Source organism: Narcine bancroftii, chromosome 7 (genome assembly GCF_036971445.1).
Source record: "Narcine bancroftii isolate sNarBan1 chromosome 7, sNarBan1.hap1, whole genome shotgun sequence".
NCBI classification, from domain to species: Eukaryota; Metazoa; Chordata; class Chondrichthyes; order Torpediniformes; family Narcinidae; genus Narcine; species Narcine bancroftii.
In genome coordinates this window covers 170,666,634-170,683,097 of record NC_091475.1, presented here as the reverse complement: position 1 = coordinate 170,683,097, position 16,464 = coordinate 170,666,634, and the positions used below count along the sequence as shown (strand labels likewise).

General features: G+C 43.2%; 1 protein-coding gene across 3 annotated transcripts in view; it reads right to left on the bottom strand.

Moving 5' to 3' along the window:
• The window catches only part of atm (ATM serine/threonine kinase), a 225,143-nt gene that overhangs the window by 66,191 nt on the left and 142,488 nt on the right, over positions 1 to 16,464 (bottom strand). For all 3 annotated transcript variants that reach the window (XM_069891269.1, XM_069891268.1, XM_069891270.1), the window contains exons 36-37: positions 15,968 to 16,144; positions 15,132 to 15,309 (exon numbers count right to left, since the gene is read on the bottom strand). In XM_069891269.1, the coding sequence (XP_069747370.1) occupies positions 15,132 to 15,309; positions 15,968 to 16,144 (355 nt within the window). The remainder of the gene's footprint in view (positions 1 to 15,131; positions 15,310 to 15,967; positions 16,145 to 16,464) is intronic.

Here is a 16,464-nt window from a genome sequence, read left to right as displayed (position 1 = left end):
TAAAAAATCACCATTTTGCTGATAACGGCAGAATGCATTCTCCGACTAACATCGTTAGTCGCAAGTGTTACAATCCGGTAATAAAGAACAAAGAACCCTGATTTCGACTCAGTCTGGTGTTTGTCTCACTCATTCATGAACAAAGCAGACCTAACAATTTGGTGACCCCGACGTGATGGGTGAGTGAACACTGGACGACGGTTTCTGTTTTTTCTGACAATCATCTCAGCCGGCTGATAAAAAGGTCCAGAGAAGCCTGTTTTAACAAAATTCTCTTTTTTTTTAAATCTTTATGATTGTCAGTAAGAACTGGAGATCGGACAAATTAGACGACCACAATTGAAGGTCGCATGCCAGGATTGTAACACGTAAGTGATTACAGACAAGATAAAAGTCCTTAAGGTGTTTGAATGACATTTATTAAGTGCTTCGCAAGAAACTACTAGAGTTTAAAAGTCTTTATTGTGTCGTTGCAAAGTCCAATAGAGTGAGAAGGTGGTCTATAAACAATTGAGGACCTGAGTTTTCTGCCCTAAACTGGTTATTAAGAGGAGAAATCTCCCACATGAAGGTTGGGCTTTGAAAGAAAACAAAGGTTCAGGCTTATTGGCCTCAATTGTATCTGAGAGACTGACTTATAAATGTCCGGTAGGTATGATAATGTCTGTACACTTGAGAAGTTAAGAATTTATTTCCCCAATTCGCCGTGGTGGAATACCACAGCAGACACTAGAGACCTTGAGACAACAAAAAAAAAGTACTCAGGGACGCCTGCCTGGTGAACAAGAACGACGACAGAAGGCTGCGACAGCTGTGTCCGGATCAGGTAGGAGATATTAATGAAAAAGTTGATAAACTCCTAAGAGACACCCGGTTTATTCGAAATACTTTTGATAAGTTAAATGAGGGTATTCCCAACATCACCAAGGAGATAAAGTTACGTAAATTCATAGATTGGTACAGGGAAACAGGACAAAAGTATAGCCCAAATATTTGGTTTTCTAGTTGTAATTTAACTTTCAGACCCCTTTGGGAAAACAGAGAGTGGAAAACGAGCAATCAGAGTATACAGGACAGTCTGAAGTCAATTGGAGGACAAGACTTAGAGACTGTTCCTTTAAAAGATATTAGTCATCCAGCTTGCAAGGAGACATTTTTAAAAGCAATTTTCGTTGACATAGATCCCCTAAACGGACAAGAACCTAAATTAAAACAGGCATTAGAAAGCGGTCCCGCAGCTATGGCTGTACAGTTGCCTGCTAAGACTTTTGACCAAGTTATTAAGGAAATTAATCAGGAATTAGATGAGCGAAATACCAGTAATGCGGCATTGGAAAAACAAAAAATGCTCCGAAAATGTGTAGACCGCTGGAGGAAGAGGGGTTGGTTACCCGGGGGCACTGAGATGTTCCTGACAGGTGAGGGAAACAAAATTCTAAAGCGTAGTGTCTTAGATAAGCTGGAAGAAACAAAACACAGAAGGGAAAGGAAAAGTGCCTGTTTCCAGTTTCCAGCCACGAAGTGTCCAGGTTTGCTCTCTCCCTCCCTCCTTTCACCCTCCCCCCTCTCTCTTCTCTCCCCCTCTCTCTCTTCTCCCCCCCCCTCCTCTCTCACCCACTCCCCCTCCCAATCCCAATCTGTGGCGGTGCTGCCCTGAAATCCCCAGGTTGGGCAGGGCAGAGAAATACAATTTGGTTTTAATTTTGTGCCCACAATTCCAGCTCCGCATCAAATGGGATCCTGTTTTATCCTCTCTCCCTCCCTCTTTCCCGCACCCCCACCATTGCGGGATCAGGGCAGACATTGTGGGCTGACGTGTAGCTCACTCGAGGTGGGAGGGAAGGAAGGAGTGATAGTTCCCAGTGGTGGGAGACCCAATCTGATCCAGACCAGTGATCACAGGATGAGAACCTTTTAAAACCTTTGAAACGAAAGTGTTAATCTGAAGACTTTTCTCCCAGTGGGGCCAGTGCAAGGCATTTTCTCTCTCTATCTCTTGTGCTCTGTGTATCTGCCTCTCTATCTCTTTCTCTCGCTATGCTCTCTCTCTCTCTCTCTCTCTCTCTCATAGTCTCTGGATGTATGTGATGTCATGTATGTACTCTGACAATAAATCATTTATAAGTGAGTCTTATACAATTATACAAACGGGACATAGAAAGGAAAATCTTTAATCGCGAGTCAGCAAAAAAGAGGGTGAGAGACAAGGAGATTCAGTACCGCGATGTCCTAGCTCTATTTGAAGAATTTGGTCTCCCTGGTAACCCACCTGTTACTGCCCCTGTAGAAATAGCTTGTAGACCCCCGCCCTATACATATGTGGAGTCAAAAGGTGCCCCTGGCACCCCAGATGGGATCCTGGAGTCACGTCCCTTATATCCAGATATTGAGACACTGGGGTGTGACAAGAACCTCGGGAATAGGGACACATCAGACGAGGTACAGGCCCCTTTAATAAAAATAGAAGGGGGAGTAATAGATGTAGAGACCCCTCTGGAGTCCAAGAAAATAGAAAAGGAGTTAGAGATACAGAAATGGAACATGAAAAAGGTTCAGGATAACATTAAAAACTTAAACAGAGATATTAATGTGCTGGGGCAGATCAGTGAGGATCAAAAAGAATTAATGGTAGGTGTATTGAAGGAAGTGGAAAAGATAACTACAACACTGTCAGGAGAAATTAAAGCTGAAGGAATGGTAATAGGAGTAAAGGACGAAAAGTGTAGTACAGATGAGGAAACGAGATACGATCCACTATGGGAGGAAAGTAAAAGGAAAAGACTCGGGAGGGAGAAAAATAGACATGCCTACCTGGACATAGTTAGAACAAAAGAGAAAGATGTGAAACAACTAAACTATGGCCGAAAAGATTATCTTAGAGATGAACGTGACCAATATACCTTTGACCCTGAGACATTGGAAGCTGATAGGGACAGTGACAGTGACGAAGAAGAGTCAGAACAAGGTGGGATAAATAAATGCATGCCAAGAGTAAAGAAGGAGCAGAAATCCCCAAAATTGAGATATCAATGCCCATTACTGATCACGGGACGGGGAACTCAAAAATATGTACCCTGGTCACGAATGGACTTAGAGAGTTTAATGAAAAAACTACCTCCGTTGAATAATGGGGCTAGTCCATGGATTTCTTGTTTTGAGCGAGAAACCTGCCAAGAACAATTAGCACTCGCAGATGTCAGAACTATCATGATAAAATTAAAGGCAGAAGGGGCCCTGAAGCAAATAGAGAGAATTGTAAGAAGCAGTAAATTGGGGGATGAAATAGAATTTAACCCACTTCGGAATAAATTTTGGGAAGCACTTAGAGAAACATTTCCTACACCCTATAGTTTGGATGCCTTGGTAACGCTTCAACTAAAGGAAGGAGAGACTGCACACGAGTATTTCACTCGAGCATGGGACTTATGGGAAACAGGGACTGGAGAAAGACCCGACCACAGCCCCTTAGGAAGGGCTCACTTTCGTAATGGGATAATAAACGGACTACCTGCTACGGTTCAAGCAAAATTAAGGGACATTGTGGGAGTAGAGACAATGTCAGAGGATTTGTGGAAAAGACACCTGACACATGCAATCAAACTACATCGTCAATCAGAGCATGCTAGGTCAGAAAGTGCGTCCCAGAAGGAGGTGGACAAGACAACCGATAAATTGGTGAGAGCCATAGAACATATAGGGGTTAAATTAGCGGCCCAACAGATAGTCCCACAGGTCATGGGGCCAGTGATAAATCCGGGACCCCAAGTAAGAAATGGTTGGGAAAGACAGCTAGGTACAATGTATAGAGGGGAACATGTAGTATGCTGGTACTGCCAAAATCCTGGACACTACCAGCGGAACTGTCCGGAGGCTGGGAGAGCAAGGGGAAAAAGATTACCCTCTATTAGAGGCTATCGGGGAAGAGGAGGAAACTTAAGAGGACAAGCAAGGGGTAGGGGTGGACACATTGATGGGCCCCAGAGAATCGGGGGGTGGCAGAGTGATCAACAAGTCCAGGCACCTCAGTGTAATGACTATATTGAGGAAGGTGCTGAATTTGATTATTGAAGGTGACCTGGAGAATCAAAAATCACGCCTCCCTGAGAGCCACCAAAAATTTGGGGGACGGTAAATGGAGAAAAAATTGAATTTATGGTTGACACAGGGGCAGCAGTTACGACAGTGATTAAAAAACCCCCAGGGAGCACATTTTCGGGCAAAACATTATCTACAATAGGATTCTCCGGGATAAGGGAAACACAGCCCTATACAGATAACATCGACATGACATTTGGACGACAAAGGGTTAAAACGCCTGTCCTGGTTGTGCCAAGTTGCCCCATTAATTTATTAGCAAGGGACATTCTTACTAAACTAGGAATAACCATACAATGTTCTGAGAAGGGCCTTCGGTTAACATACCCAGGGGATACAATAAGAAGGGGAGGACAGTTTATAGTAATGACCCCATCTAACGCTTCAGAAGACTCTGTGGAGGTTAGTATTTTCTGGAGTTGGCTACTGTATGATGAACCAGGCCCAGGGCTGATTAAACAGTTTTTTGAGTGGAGGGCCAGTATTCCCCGGTATGGGGATTACCATTATCCACTAGATCCTATGCATGTTACATTAAACTACACCATCCACCCGGACCAGGAATATGAGGAGAGGTGGGACTCTCTAAAGAAGGGAAGACAGAAACGATACATTGTCCATTTATCTTTGTAGGTAAGGAGGGAATAGCTGCTATGGTTGTCATGACAGAAGAACAAATGGAGTGGTTCTGCTTGGAGTAGAAAGTGTGCCTCATGTGACCTTGGGTATTGCCAAAGATCATCACGCTCGACAGCTGGGTCCGATGGTAAAGGAAGCGATAGGGTGTGAATACAGGCAGACAGAAATCCCGGGATATTCCACCTCGGAGGGAGGAAAATTTGTCAGACTGAATATTGAAGCATGGGACCAGGTAGTGAATGAGAAAGTAGAAAGAGACCGAGCCATAGAGGGAGAAAATATTGATCACAGAGACTCAGACAAATATCTTTCTAATCTGAGTCCACATATATGGACAACGGGGCCCTATGATGTGGGAGTAATAAAAGGAGAGGTATTTCTAGAATTGGCCAACCCCGGGCAGAAACCAATATGGAGAAAACAATACCGCTTGTCGCCCAGTCAGGAGGAGGGTATTAAAGGAACGATAGAAGGGTTAATGGAGTCAGGGGTTTTAAGGGCGGCACCTGACAGTATGTGGAACACGCCCATCATGCCTGTTCCCAAACCGGGTAGAAAAGACTGGAGGATGGTACACGACCTCCGGGAGATTAACTTGGCTACCAAGACCATCGGGAGACCAGTCCCAGACCCATATGTAGCACTTAGGGCTCTGAGTCCGGAGCACGAATACTATACTGTCATTGATCTGGCAAACGCATTCTTCTGCTTGAAATTAGCTGAGGAATGCCAAGACTGGTTCACTTTCACTTACCAAGCACATCGGTACACATACACTAGATTACCTCAGGGTTATAAGGACAGTCCAGGACTGTTCAATCAGGCCCTAAGCGAAATCCTAATGAAATTAAAGCTCCCGAAAGATGTTACACTGATTCACTATGTAGACGACCTAATATTAGCAGGGAAAACGCCACATGAGTGCCTGACAGGGACAGCAGTTTTACTCAAGGGGTTAAGCGAGGCTGGATTTAAAGTAAAAAGGTCGAAATGTCAGATCGGAAGGAGGGTGGTAACTTTCCTAGGAAGACTCGTGGGTAAAAACGGTACGGCCATGTCTGAGGCACATAGAGAAAAGATACTAGGGTATCGAAAACCTACTACAGTACAAGACATGCGAGGGAGGCACAGGGAGAGAACATGGTGTCGGAGACCTCTTCTATCTAATGATTGGAGTGTCTATTAATGGAAAAGATCCTTGGGGAGTGGTGAGGTTCGACTTACAAACATACACAAAGGACATAATTAAACCCACTTCGAAAGAGGGGGAAGTGAGAAAATTCGACGGTACGAAGATGTCCAGGGGAGAGAAGATAGCAATTGAGACAGGTATTGATGAGTCAAACTCCTGGATAGATCAGATGGGTAAATATGCGGACCAAGCAGGGTATGGGAACTGCTGGGTCTGTGCCCGAGGAAGGCCATTATTACGGATGAGCAGATCAATTTTTGAGGAGACAGATGCTATGGACTGCGCCTTGAACCTAATGTCAGAATCCAACCCACTGAATAGGTGTCTGATATGGGAACAGACGTTTCCCATAGCTCCGGCTAATGTAGCTCCCCCTGTCTTTAGATCCACAGGCATAACTAATGTTACTTGTTTTGCCAACAACAACACAGCAGCGCACGTTTTCCATGTGGGTTGGCTGCCCAGCGACTCGTGCAGGACTCATGTTGATCTCTCACATAGCAGTAGTGCAACCCGCTTGACCCAGGCTAGGGCGGATATTTGGTGGTTTTGTGGAGGAAGAGTGCTGTACAACTGGCTCCCCGCTAACTGGGATGGTCGGTGTGCTCTAGTAACCCTTAATGCGCCAGTGCTGATTGTCAAAAGGCAGGAGGGAGACGAGGATTCCCTAGAATTGCGCCACACAGAGAGTTGGCTGTGGAGAAAAAGGAGGAGTGTTGGACTCTTGGGGCCGGGAGGAAGGAACCCTGATGGGGTATGGATTGATGCCATTGGCCAAGCCCGGAATATTCCGGACGAATTTAAATTAGCCGATGAGATTGCAGCTGGGTTTGAAAGCTTTCCTGTTTTTAGTGCAATTTTTCCCATCACTGTAAATAAGAATGTTAATAGGATCAACCTTATTCACTATAATGTCCAGCGCCTTGCAAATTTGACCAGGGACGTTGTTGAGGCAATACATCAACAACTGTCAGAAACTTCCCTTATGACACTTCAGAATAGGATAGCGATTGATATGGTCCTGGCAGAGAAAGGTGGAGTGTGTGCTATGTTTGGAGATCTATGCTGCACTTCTATCTCTAATAACACAGGGCCAGATGGATCACTCACTAAGGGGTTAACGAAACTTAGGGCATTGGCGAAAGAATTAAAAGCCCAGTCTGGAGTCTCCAATCCTGTTTTATCCTGGTTACAGGGAGTGTTTGGGAGATGGAGCACTTTGTTAGGACAACTTTTGCTGGGTTTGTTCATTTCTGTATCAATTTTTATCACTTGTGGCTGTTGTTGTATTCCATGCATTCGAACGCTGGTCACGAGGACCATAGAGAGAGCCTTTGCTGACCGTGATGAACTGCCTCCGAAATATCAAGCTGTGCAGGCTGTGGAGCAAGACTATCTCACATTACAGGAGGCGGAGAAAGTTGCTGAGATCGATCTGGAGTCTGAAGGGGAATGTGATGGGAAGGAGGGATTGTGAATTAGATTGTTACACATATAATTTTAACCTTGCTTGTAACCTAAATATTATAACCTTGATTGTAGAACAAATATTATAACATTGATTGTAACACAAACATTATTAATCAGATTGTAGAACAAGTATTATGAATTAGATTGTAGACCATATGTTAACTTGGGAATTTACTAATGTACGGGGGGTTAGCTAGTTTTTTGCTTGGGGGCAAATGGGATGAAACTTGTAAACGGGCAATGGGATCAGGGTGACGGATGGGGGGTGTACGCAAAGGAGGGTTGGGGGAGCCCTCGCCCACCAGCCGAACTACCCTGTGAACAGAACCCGTATAGAGCTTGGCAATAATAGGCGAACTAATGTAACGCGGTGGTAGCATAGTCAGGGCGAGATTGTCCTCTAAAGAGGACAAAGGAGGGATTGTAAGGTAAAACATCATGAGATGGGAATGTGTAAGGAGTTACCCTGTACAGGGCTGTAACAAGATGTGAATGCATCCTTGTACTTACAAGATAAGAGAGACATTGATGGATTGAGAGGCAGGAAGCTAGCAGGGAAAGGATAGCAACAGTTTTAGTCATTGGACAAGTAATGATATGATGATGTTCTAAGCATGTATCCAAGGGTATAAAAAAAATCACCATTTTGCTGATAACGGCAGAATGCATTCTCCGACTAACATCGTTAGTCGCAAGTGTTACAATCCGGTAATAAAGAACAAAGAACCCTGATTTCGACTCAGTCTGGTGTTTGTCTCACTCATTCATGAACAAAGCAGACCTAACAACTCTCAAAATCTGATCTTTAAAAGACTTCCATCTCTCTACTACATCCTGCCCATAAAATAAGTTGTCCCAATCCACACCCTGCAAGTCCTTTCGCATCTCCTTAAATCTAGCTTTTCCCCAATCAAAAACCTCAACCCTTGGCCCTGACTTCTCTCTTTCCATAATGACATTGAAGCTGATGGCATTATGATCACTGGACCCGAAGTGCTCGCCAACACTAACCTCCGTCACTTGACCCATCCCATTTGCCAACAGTAGATCTAACACTGCTCCTTCTCTGGTTGGCACCTCTACATATTGTTGTAAAAAGCTATCTTGCACACATTTCACAAACTCTAACCCATCCAGTCCTTTCACAGAATGTGTTTCCCAATCTATATGCGGAAAATTAAAATCTCCCATAATTACAACCCTGTGCTTATCACAAATATCTACTATCTCCCTGCAGATTTGCTCCTCTAGGTCTCGGTCCCCTCCGGGTGGTCTATGATACATCCCTACAAGTGTAACCTCTCCTTTCCTACTCCTCAGTTCCACCCAAATAGCCTCCGTGGATGTGCCCTCTAATCTATCCTTCCTAGGCACCGCTGTAATATTTTCCCTGACAAGCAATGCAACCCCACCTCCTCTTGCCCCTCCGACTCTATCACACCTAAAACAACGAAACCCAGGGATATTCAGCTGCCAATCACATCCCTCCTGCAACCATGTCTCACTAATCGCTACCACATCATACTTCCAAGTATCAATCCACACCTTCAGCTCATCCACCTTTTTTTACAATACTCCTGGCATTAAAATATATGAATTTCAGAGATTTCCCAATTTTTAATCCCTGTTTTCCCTCATCTTTAATAACAACATTATTTACTTTTCCTGCCAATTGCCCTTCATCTTCTTCCAGAGCATTTCCCTTCTCTATCACCTGCCCATCCATATTCAAATACTTACTACAATCTTTCTTTGTTTGCATTCTAACCTTGTTCCTGCAGAAGATTGACAGGATGGTGGCCGGTAGCCTTGCCAGCTTCAGTATTCTCAGGAAATGCAGTCACCCTTGTGCCTTCCCGACAAGTGAGGAGATGCATGAACAGGTGCATTTCAATTCACCAATAGAAGAAACCATTCCACTGATGATTCTATAGCTTTGTCCCTCCACTCCATCCTTCCCACCTGGAGAACGATGCCTCGTATACCAAGCCAGTGTTCATCAACTTCAGCTAGGCATTTAATATGATCATTCCCGCAAGACTGGTGGAGAAGCTGTCTTTGCTATGACTCAACACCCCTCTCTATAACTGGATTCTGGATTACCTCATGGAAAGACCACAGTTTGAATTGATGGCAAAACATTGAGCATTGTCACATTGAGCACGGGCGCACCTCAGGGCTGTGTGCTCAGCCCGCGCCTATTCACGCTACTGATTCACGACTGCAGTCATCCAGTTCCAACAAAGTCATCAGGTTTGCAGATGACACAACAGTAGTTGGCCTCATCAGCAACAATGATGAATCGCCCTACAGAGAAGTGGTGGAAAATCTCGAAATATGGTGTGAGATTAAAACCGGAGTCTCAACATGGACAAGACGAAGGAGATGATCATGGACTTCAGGAGGACCAGGAACAACCATCCTCCACTACACATGAATAACTCAGTAATGGAGAGAGTAGAGAGCACCAAGTTCCTTGGAGTCCACTTAACAAGTGACCTCTCATAGACACACAATAGCACCTCTGAGAAATGTGCTTTGATGCATGGCATCACCAGAGGCTCAAAGCATTTTACAATGGTAGAGGTCAGTGTAACGGGGTGGAAGTTATTGAGGCCTGTTATTGTCGCCCTCTTTGGTACCAGGGTCGTGGCTACCTTGAAACTGCTGCAGTGAGGTGTTAAAAATGTCTGTAAAGATATTTGTCAATTGTTCTGAGCAGTCCTTCACTGTCCGACCAGGTATCTTGTTTGGTCCAGCTGACTTGTGTGGGTTCACCTTGGACAAGGTTCTCCTCACCTCAGCTGTGGTTATGCAGAGGCCCATTCATCAGGGGACACAGAGCTTTCTTCAGTATCAGCCTGTTCTTCTAATCGAACCATACCTAGAGGATGCTCAGTCTGAATCTTTTCCTTATCTGCCTGATAATCTTTTCACATGACAGTTGAAATAGATTATTTGTTTCACAGATCTGGGATAAACACAAAACAATGCTTAACTCAATGCAATCTTTCACCAAGAAATCTTAAAGGATGAAATGAGCCTTTTCTCACAGCTGACTCAGAACAATGTTAGCTATGATCTGAAAGAGACTGCAACACCATGGGAGCTGGTGCTATTGAGGGAAGAAGGAAGAATACTGATCAGAATAATGGACTTAAAATTTGAGTTCTACTGCAGGATAATGTAATGGGGAGATTGTGGCCACTGGAATCATAGTGGACATGATGTTTTTTTTTTAGAGTGAATCAAAGGGATTTACTCTTCAAAAACCACGCTGACGTCATCACACATAGCTGGTTGATGCCTTCTGGGAGCTGTGGCTCTGCCCACCCCACCCCAGAACTGGCAGAAAAGTTTGTCTGTCTTTTACGTGGTTGAATTCTGCGATGGACTGTCGGCTGCTGCATTCGGGAAGGCTTGTCCACATAAGATAGTTTAAGCTTGTCAATAGCGAAAGCCTGTGGCTTCCCTCCAATCTCCAAAATACAGGTTGACCTAGTTTGTCTGAGTATCCTAAAAGGTCCTTCTTAAGGCATCTGCAAAGATTGACCAAGTGTTCCCCTACAGATGAAGACCTATTCTTTTGAGGACTTCGGGCACAAAGGAAGAGTGTTCTCCATGTAAAGATGGTGGTACAGAGGTCAATTTTCCTACAGTCTCCCTTAGCCTGCTCAATAGCTCCTTAGGATCATCACTGGAGTTGGAATGGTAGGGGACGATTCCCCCTGGAACCACCAGCAATGCGCCATACACAAACTCTGTAGATGAAGCTTAGAGGTCCTCCTTTGGAGTTTTTCCAATGCTCAGTGTTAAGAGCCCATAGGACCCCAAAACCCAGCAGCAATATTCGCCAAGACAAATGGTTACTTAAACAAAAGTTGCTTTTAATCATCTTTAAACATGAAAACAGAATCACACTTTAACTTATTACTATTGACTTAACTAACCTAACATCCCCCTTCTAATTCTAAGCGCAAATGTATGTAATGTGTGATTAAGTTCAGAAAGGTTCTTTGGTTCACAGTCCAATTTCACTTCTCATTCCTCCAAGTTCACTGGTTGCAGGCAATTCTCATACTGTGCATAGAATTTAACATTTATAAAGATCACCAGGCTTTGGTACTTGAAAGGTAAATGGTTACCACTTGGGAAGGTTCTTGTGGGTTTTCAGAGATACGTTGTTTGCTGACACCCACAACTGATTCCTTTTTTAATCAGCCACTTCAGAGTCTTGCCGAAGAAACTTGCCCCCTCAGGGTTCTCCAGATGATAACCTCTTTCCTTCAGGTCACCAAAGAGTTCCTTTTTGTTTCTCTTATTTCAAGCGAAAGATTAGACAGCCAGTCCTCTCCTCTTGCATGAACCACAAAGGCTTTGACCAGGCTGAACTAAGCACTCACAATCCATCTTCCAAATGGGGTTTTCCACAAGCTTTCCAGCTTGTCCTGTTCCAGTCCCAGTTGCTGCTTCTGATGGTAACTCTGTAGAACTGATCTCTGTCTCTCTGAGAGAAAGCCTGTTTTATTCTCTCTGGTTTGCAAAACCACATGACCCTTTTAGAACAGCAGGTTCCTCTCCAGAAAATCTGCGGCTCCGACAAGCTCTTTTATCTGTTCCATTTTTGTAAACAACAATCCATTAGTGAAGTCAATTGGGCACTCTCCAAAGCTTTTGCAAAGGCTGTTGGTACCATCATGTCTGTCATGAGCTGAGCTTCAGTATTTTAAATAAGATCTGTTTTAAAGTGTTTAAATGTGACCTACACTAAAAACCCTGCCCTAATTTATCTCCCAAAAACATATCTATATTCTGTCACATCAGTAACACCCAGGGCAGCTCATCAGCCTAGTTCGGACCGTCTAACCAAGCTATTAAGGTTGATATGAAATGACAAAGAAATCTTTCCACCATTCCATGAACCTGGGGATGATAGGCATTTGTATGATGAATTGTTGCACCGAGAAAGCAAGACAAGATAGTCCATAGCAAGGAAGTAAATTGAGGTCCTATTTCTGAAGTAAATCAAAATGAGACACCCAGGAACTGAGGAATGCCCGAGCACAAGTGTCTGCAGTAGCATCCACCATAGGTACAACCTCATGCCACCAGGGTAAACCTGTCTATTATTGAAACAGGAAGCGGACCAACAATATCCACGTGGACATGAGCAAACTGACGAGTAACTGCTGGGATGGACTGCAGTGGTGCTTTAGTATGCCCCTGACTTTTGCTTTCTGGCAGGCATGCAGGACCTCACCATTTGTGTAACGTCTTTTTTAAGACCATGCACAGAGTCGAATACTCAAAGTTTCCATGATGCCAAAACTACTGGGTGTGGGTGTCCCGTTGGTATATAACAGAGGAGTAGTTTACCATAAACTCCAAATTGCACATCTTTCAATTGCAGGTTTGTGATTGCAGTCCGATAAGAATTTGTCTCATGGTTATGTTCTTGGGACGCAGCCAAAGCTGGGTAGTCAATACCTTGATCTACAGAGAAAACCTTGAGTGGAGCAGAATGGGACAGTGCATCAGCTGTACACTGTCTTTTCTGGAAATATATAGTATTTTTGTGGAAAATTCTGAAATTAATGATAATTGCCATTGTTGTCACGCTGACCAGGGCTCTGCAGCCTTAGAAAATGCAAATGTTAAGGGCTCGTGGTCGGTGTACATAGCAAAATCTCTGCCCTCCAAAAAATAATGGAAGTGTCAAATAGACAAGCAAATGGTCAAAAGCTCCTTTTCAAAAGCACTGTATTTCTTCTCTGCTTCATGAAGACAGCGGCTGAAGAACGGTTTCCTTTGCCTGTTGACATATTGATGAAGAGCACCTCTGAAGGTCATAATGGAAGCATCTGTAGAAAGGGCGGTGGCTGCATTTAAAACTGGGTAGCTGAGCACAGTGGCATGAGTCAGAAATTCTTTTGTCTTCAAGAAGGCATTGTTTCCCTCTTCAGTCCAATGGATAGTTCTGGTGTTACCAGACAGTAAATTGAAAAGTGGCTTCGTGATATGAGCTGCTCCCAGAAGAAACCGATGGTTAAAATTTACCATTCCTAAGAATTTCTGTAGGCTTTTAACCATGTGTAATGAGGATGCCCACGGGCTGTTGGACCCACAAATTATTCCTAGTTCTTCCGTCTTGGCAAACTCATCCTTAGCGAAATGCAGTTTCTCTGGAGGCAAGTGACATGTTTTGGCATGGATAAGAGGGCCCTTAGTACAAATGCAGTGAGTAATACCGTGCTTTGCAATGGAGCCAGAAAATTGAAATTTCAGGGAAATCTTCCAATAGTTTGGAGAATTCATCCACTTATTTACTTAATGTCTGGAGGCGCAGAGCAGGGGTATAGGCGTTTGCCAGAAAAATGGTCTGAGAAGTAGTTCCATCTATAAGCTGATATCCTTTTAAGTCGACGAAAAATGAATGAGCCTGAAGAAAATCTGCACCTAGCAAAGGTTTGGATACTTTTGCCATAATAAATGACCAAGTGTAAAGATGATTCTTGAACTTGACATTCATCTTCCTGGTGCCAAAGGATGGACTGTTGGAACTGTTAATTGCTCATAGTTGTAGGCCCGGGGTAGGATGGCATGTGTCAAAACCGGTGAGTGGAAATACACTAACTTCTGAACCCATATCTTCTAGAAATTTTCGCTGGGACAACTGGTCCCATACATATATACAGTAGGTTTGCAGGTTTTTCGCCAACTGCCGCAGTCCTTCCTGGCGGTTGGCTTGGGCCTTTCCCACAAACGAGCAGGATGGAAGGCACTTGCAGGCATTTACGCCCCAACACCAGTGATAACAACATGAAGACGAGGCTGCTTTCCCATTTTGGGGGATTGTCTGTTTGTAGGGAGTGATGTACTAAGAGCACTAGAGTATGACACTTAAATAGCATATTGGGACTTTCACTAGATGCCAGGAACAGCACTTCATCCATTAGTTCTGAAGGGGTGCGGTCTTCCAACCCATCGAGATGTAGAAGTTTGGCTGCCCTTTCCCTACGGGATAAACCATAGACCTGTAATAAAAGTGCGTTTCAAGTGTCATACTTGCTGATACGTTGCCGACTCTCTTAGCCATGGCCTGGTCCAGGGCACTGACGAGATGGTAATAACGAATGGTGTTCAATTAGACTTTGCAAAAATGAAATTGTGCTTCAGCCTGTTGGAACCACAGTTCATGCTCAGCTGTCCACAAAGGTGGTAGCTTCACAGCAATGTCTGCAGAGTCTATGTTTGTCCAAAAATGTATTTTTGGACTATCGGGGTCACTAATTGTGGCCACTGGAATCACAGTGGACATGATGAAATAACCACGCAAGGCGTTTTTAGAATCAAACGGATTTACTCTTCAAAACCCGTGCAACCTTTTTAAAGCTCGAATCGTGCTCCCAACACGTGCTGACGTCATCACCCATTGACGTCACATAGCCAGTTCAATGTATCCTGGAAGTTGTAATGCCACCATTACGCCGCTCCAACTTGCCATTTTTTAAATCTTACAAATGATCCAATGATTCAACATTTTATTTAGGTAAAATACAGAAGACAACCTTCCAAATAATGTTTCAGTGAAAATCCTAAAAGGGTTGCCATTATGAGCTAATTATCTGAAATTTTATCTTTTCATTTGCTTACTTTCCAAAATAGAAAAACAAAATATTTATAAAACTTCTATATCTAAATACTTTTTTTTTGGGATTCACGCAAAATCTATTACCTGAGTCAACAATTGCTGGTGTTGTAGATCGGCTTGAGTTTGATCCCATTCTACAGCACGCATTGAAGAAACTTTGAATGTGGCCAGATAACAATCCCTGCCAGCAATTATTATCGTCATGAAGGAGAATATCATGGATCAAAAATGGAAGAACCATTTGGCAGAAGTCAGTCTTCACCTGATGAGTCAAATTAAAAACATAAACAAAATCACATTCAAGGTTATAATGTGTGAAGTTTATCAATGTACGAAATCTGTATGTACTTTTTCAAAAGCTCAGGACTCAGTGCCAGCAATAACTTTCAAAATAATGTTTGTGAGAATCTGCCAATTCTTAGCTTTGATAAATCAATAATAAATATAGAATATAGGTGGCGCCAGCAACAACATTGAGCATTTTCCTAGCAAGATGGCCATCATATTACAATTGTGGATTTTAGCTAAGTAATGGAATTAAGAAAATAATACCAACACAAAATGTAGAAAACAATAGCTACAAAAATTGTGCTTCATGTACAGGCTGATTGGTCATCCTGGTGAAGTTCAATAAAACTAAATTTGTAACTATGCACATAAACATATTGAAGAATGCCTCTATTAATTATACATCCCATCTCAACCTTAAGGTTGCTTCTCGCCCAATAGCACATAATTCTCGATTGAAAAAACTCAAAAATACGTAACCTTCATTCAAGCTAAGTTTTGGAATCCTGTTTCATTAAATATTCTGCCAATTTTGCATTTATAAAAAGCTGATGACTAAATATAAATTACTTGCAAATGCACAAAACTAAACAATCCCCAAATTTAAGAGAATTAAATGAGTATTGGATTACCTCACACAATGGTTTTATTAACTGGAGGATTTTACTTTTCACACCTCCACTGTCTAATAGTGCACAGGTTAATGTTTTCAGCCATATGTCATGTTTGGCACCCTGAGGTATCCACAAGCATCCGTCATTGAGATTTTCATTCGGACTGGATCTATCATCCACCAACATCTCAGAAACCTACATCAACAAATCATAGTTTTAAGCCATGGTTTTTAAAGCAATAATTTATTGAAAAAAGTTTCAGTTCAACCATTTTACAAGGAAGTTTAATGCTCAGGATAGACCACTTTTTAAATTTAGACATACAGCACGGTTACAGGCCCTTTTGGCCCACAGGTTCATACCACCCAATTGACCAACAACTCTGGTATGTTTTGAAGGGTGGATGAAACTGAAGCACCCAGAGGAAACTCACGCAGCCATGGGGAGAGTGCACAAACTCCTTACAGATAACGCCTTATTCAAACATCAGTCGCTGGTGGTGTAACGCTAATCAT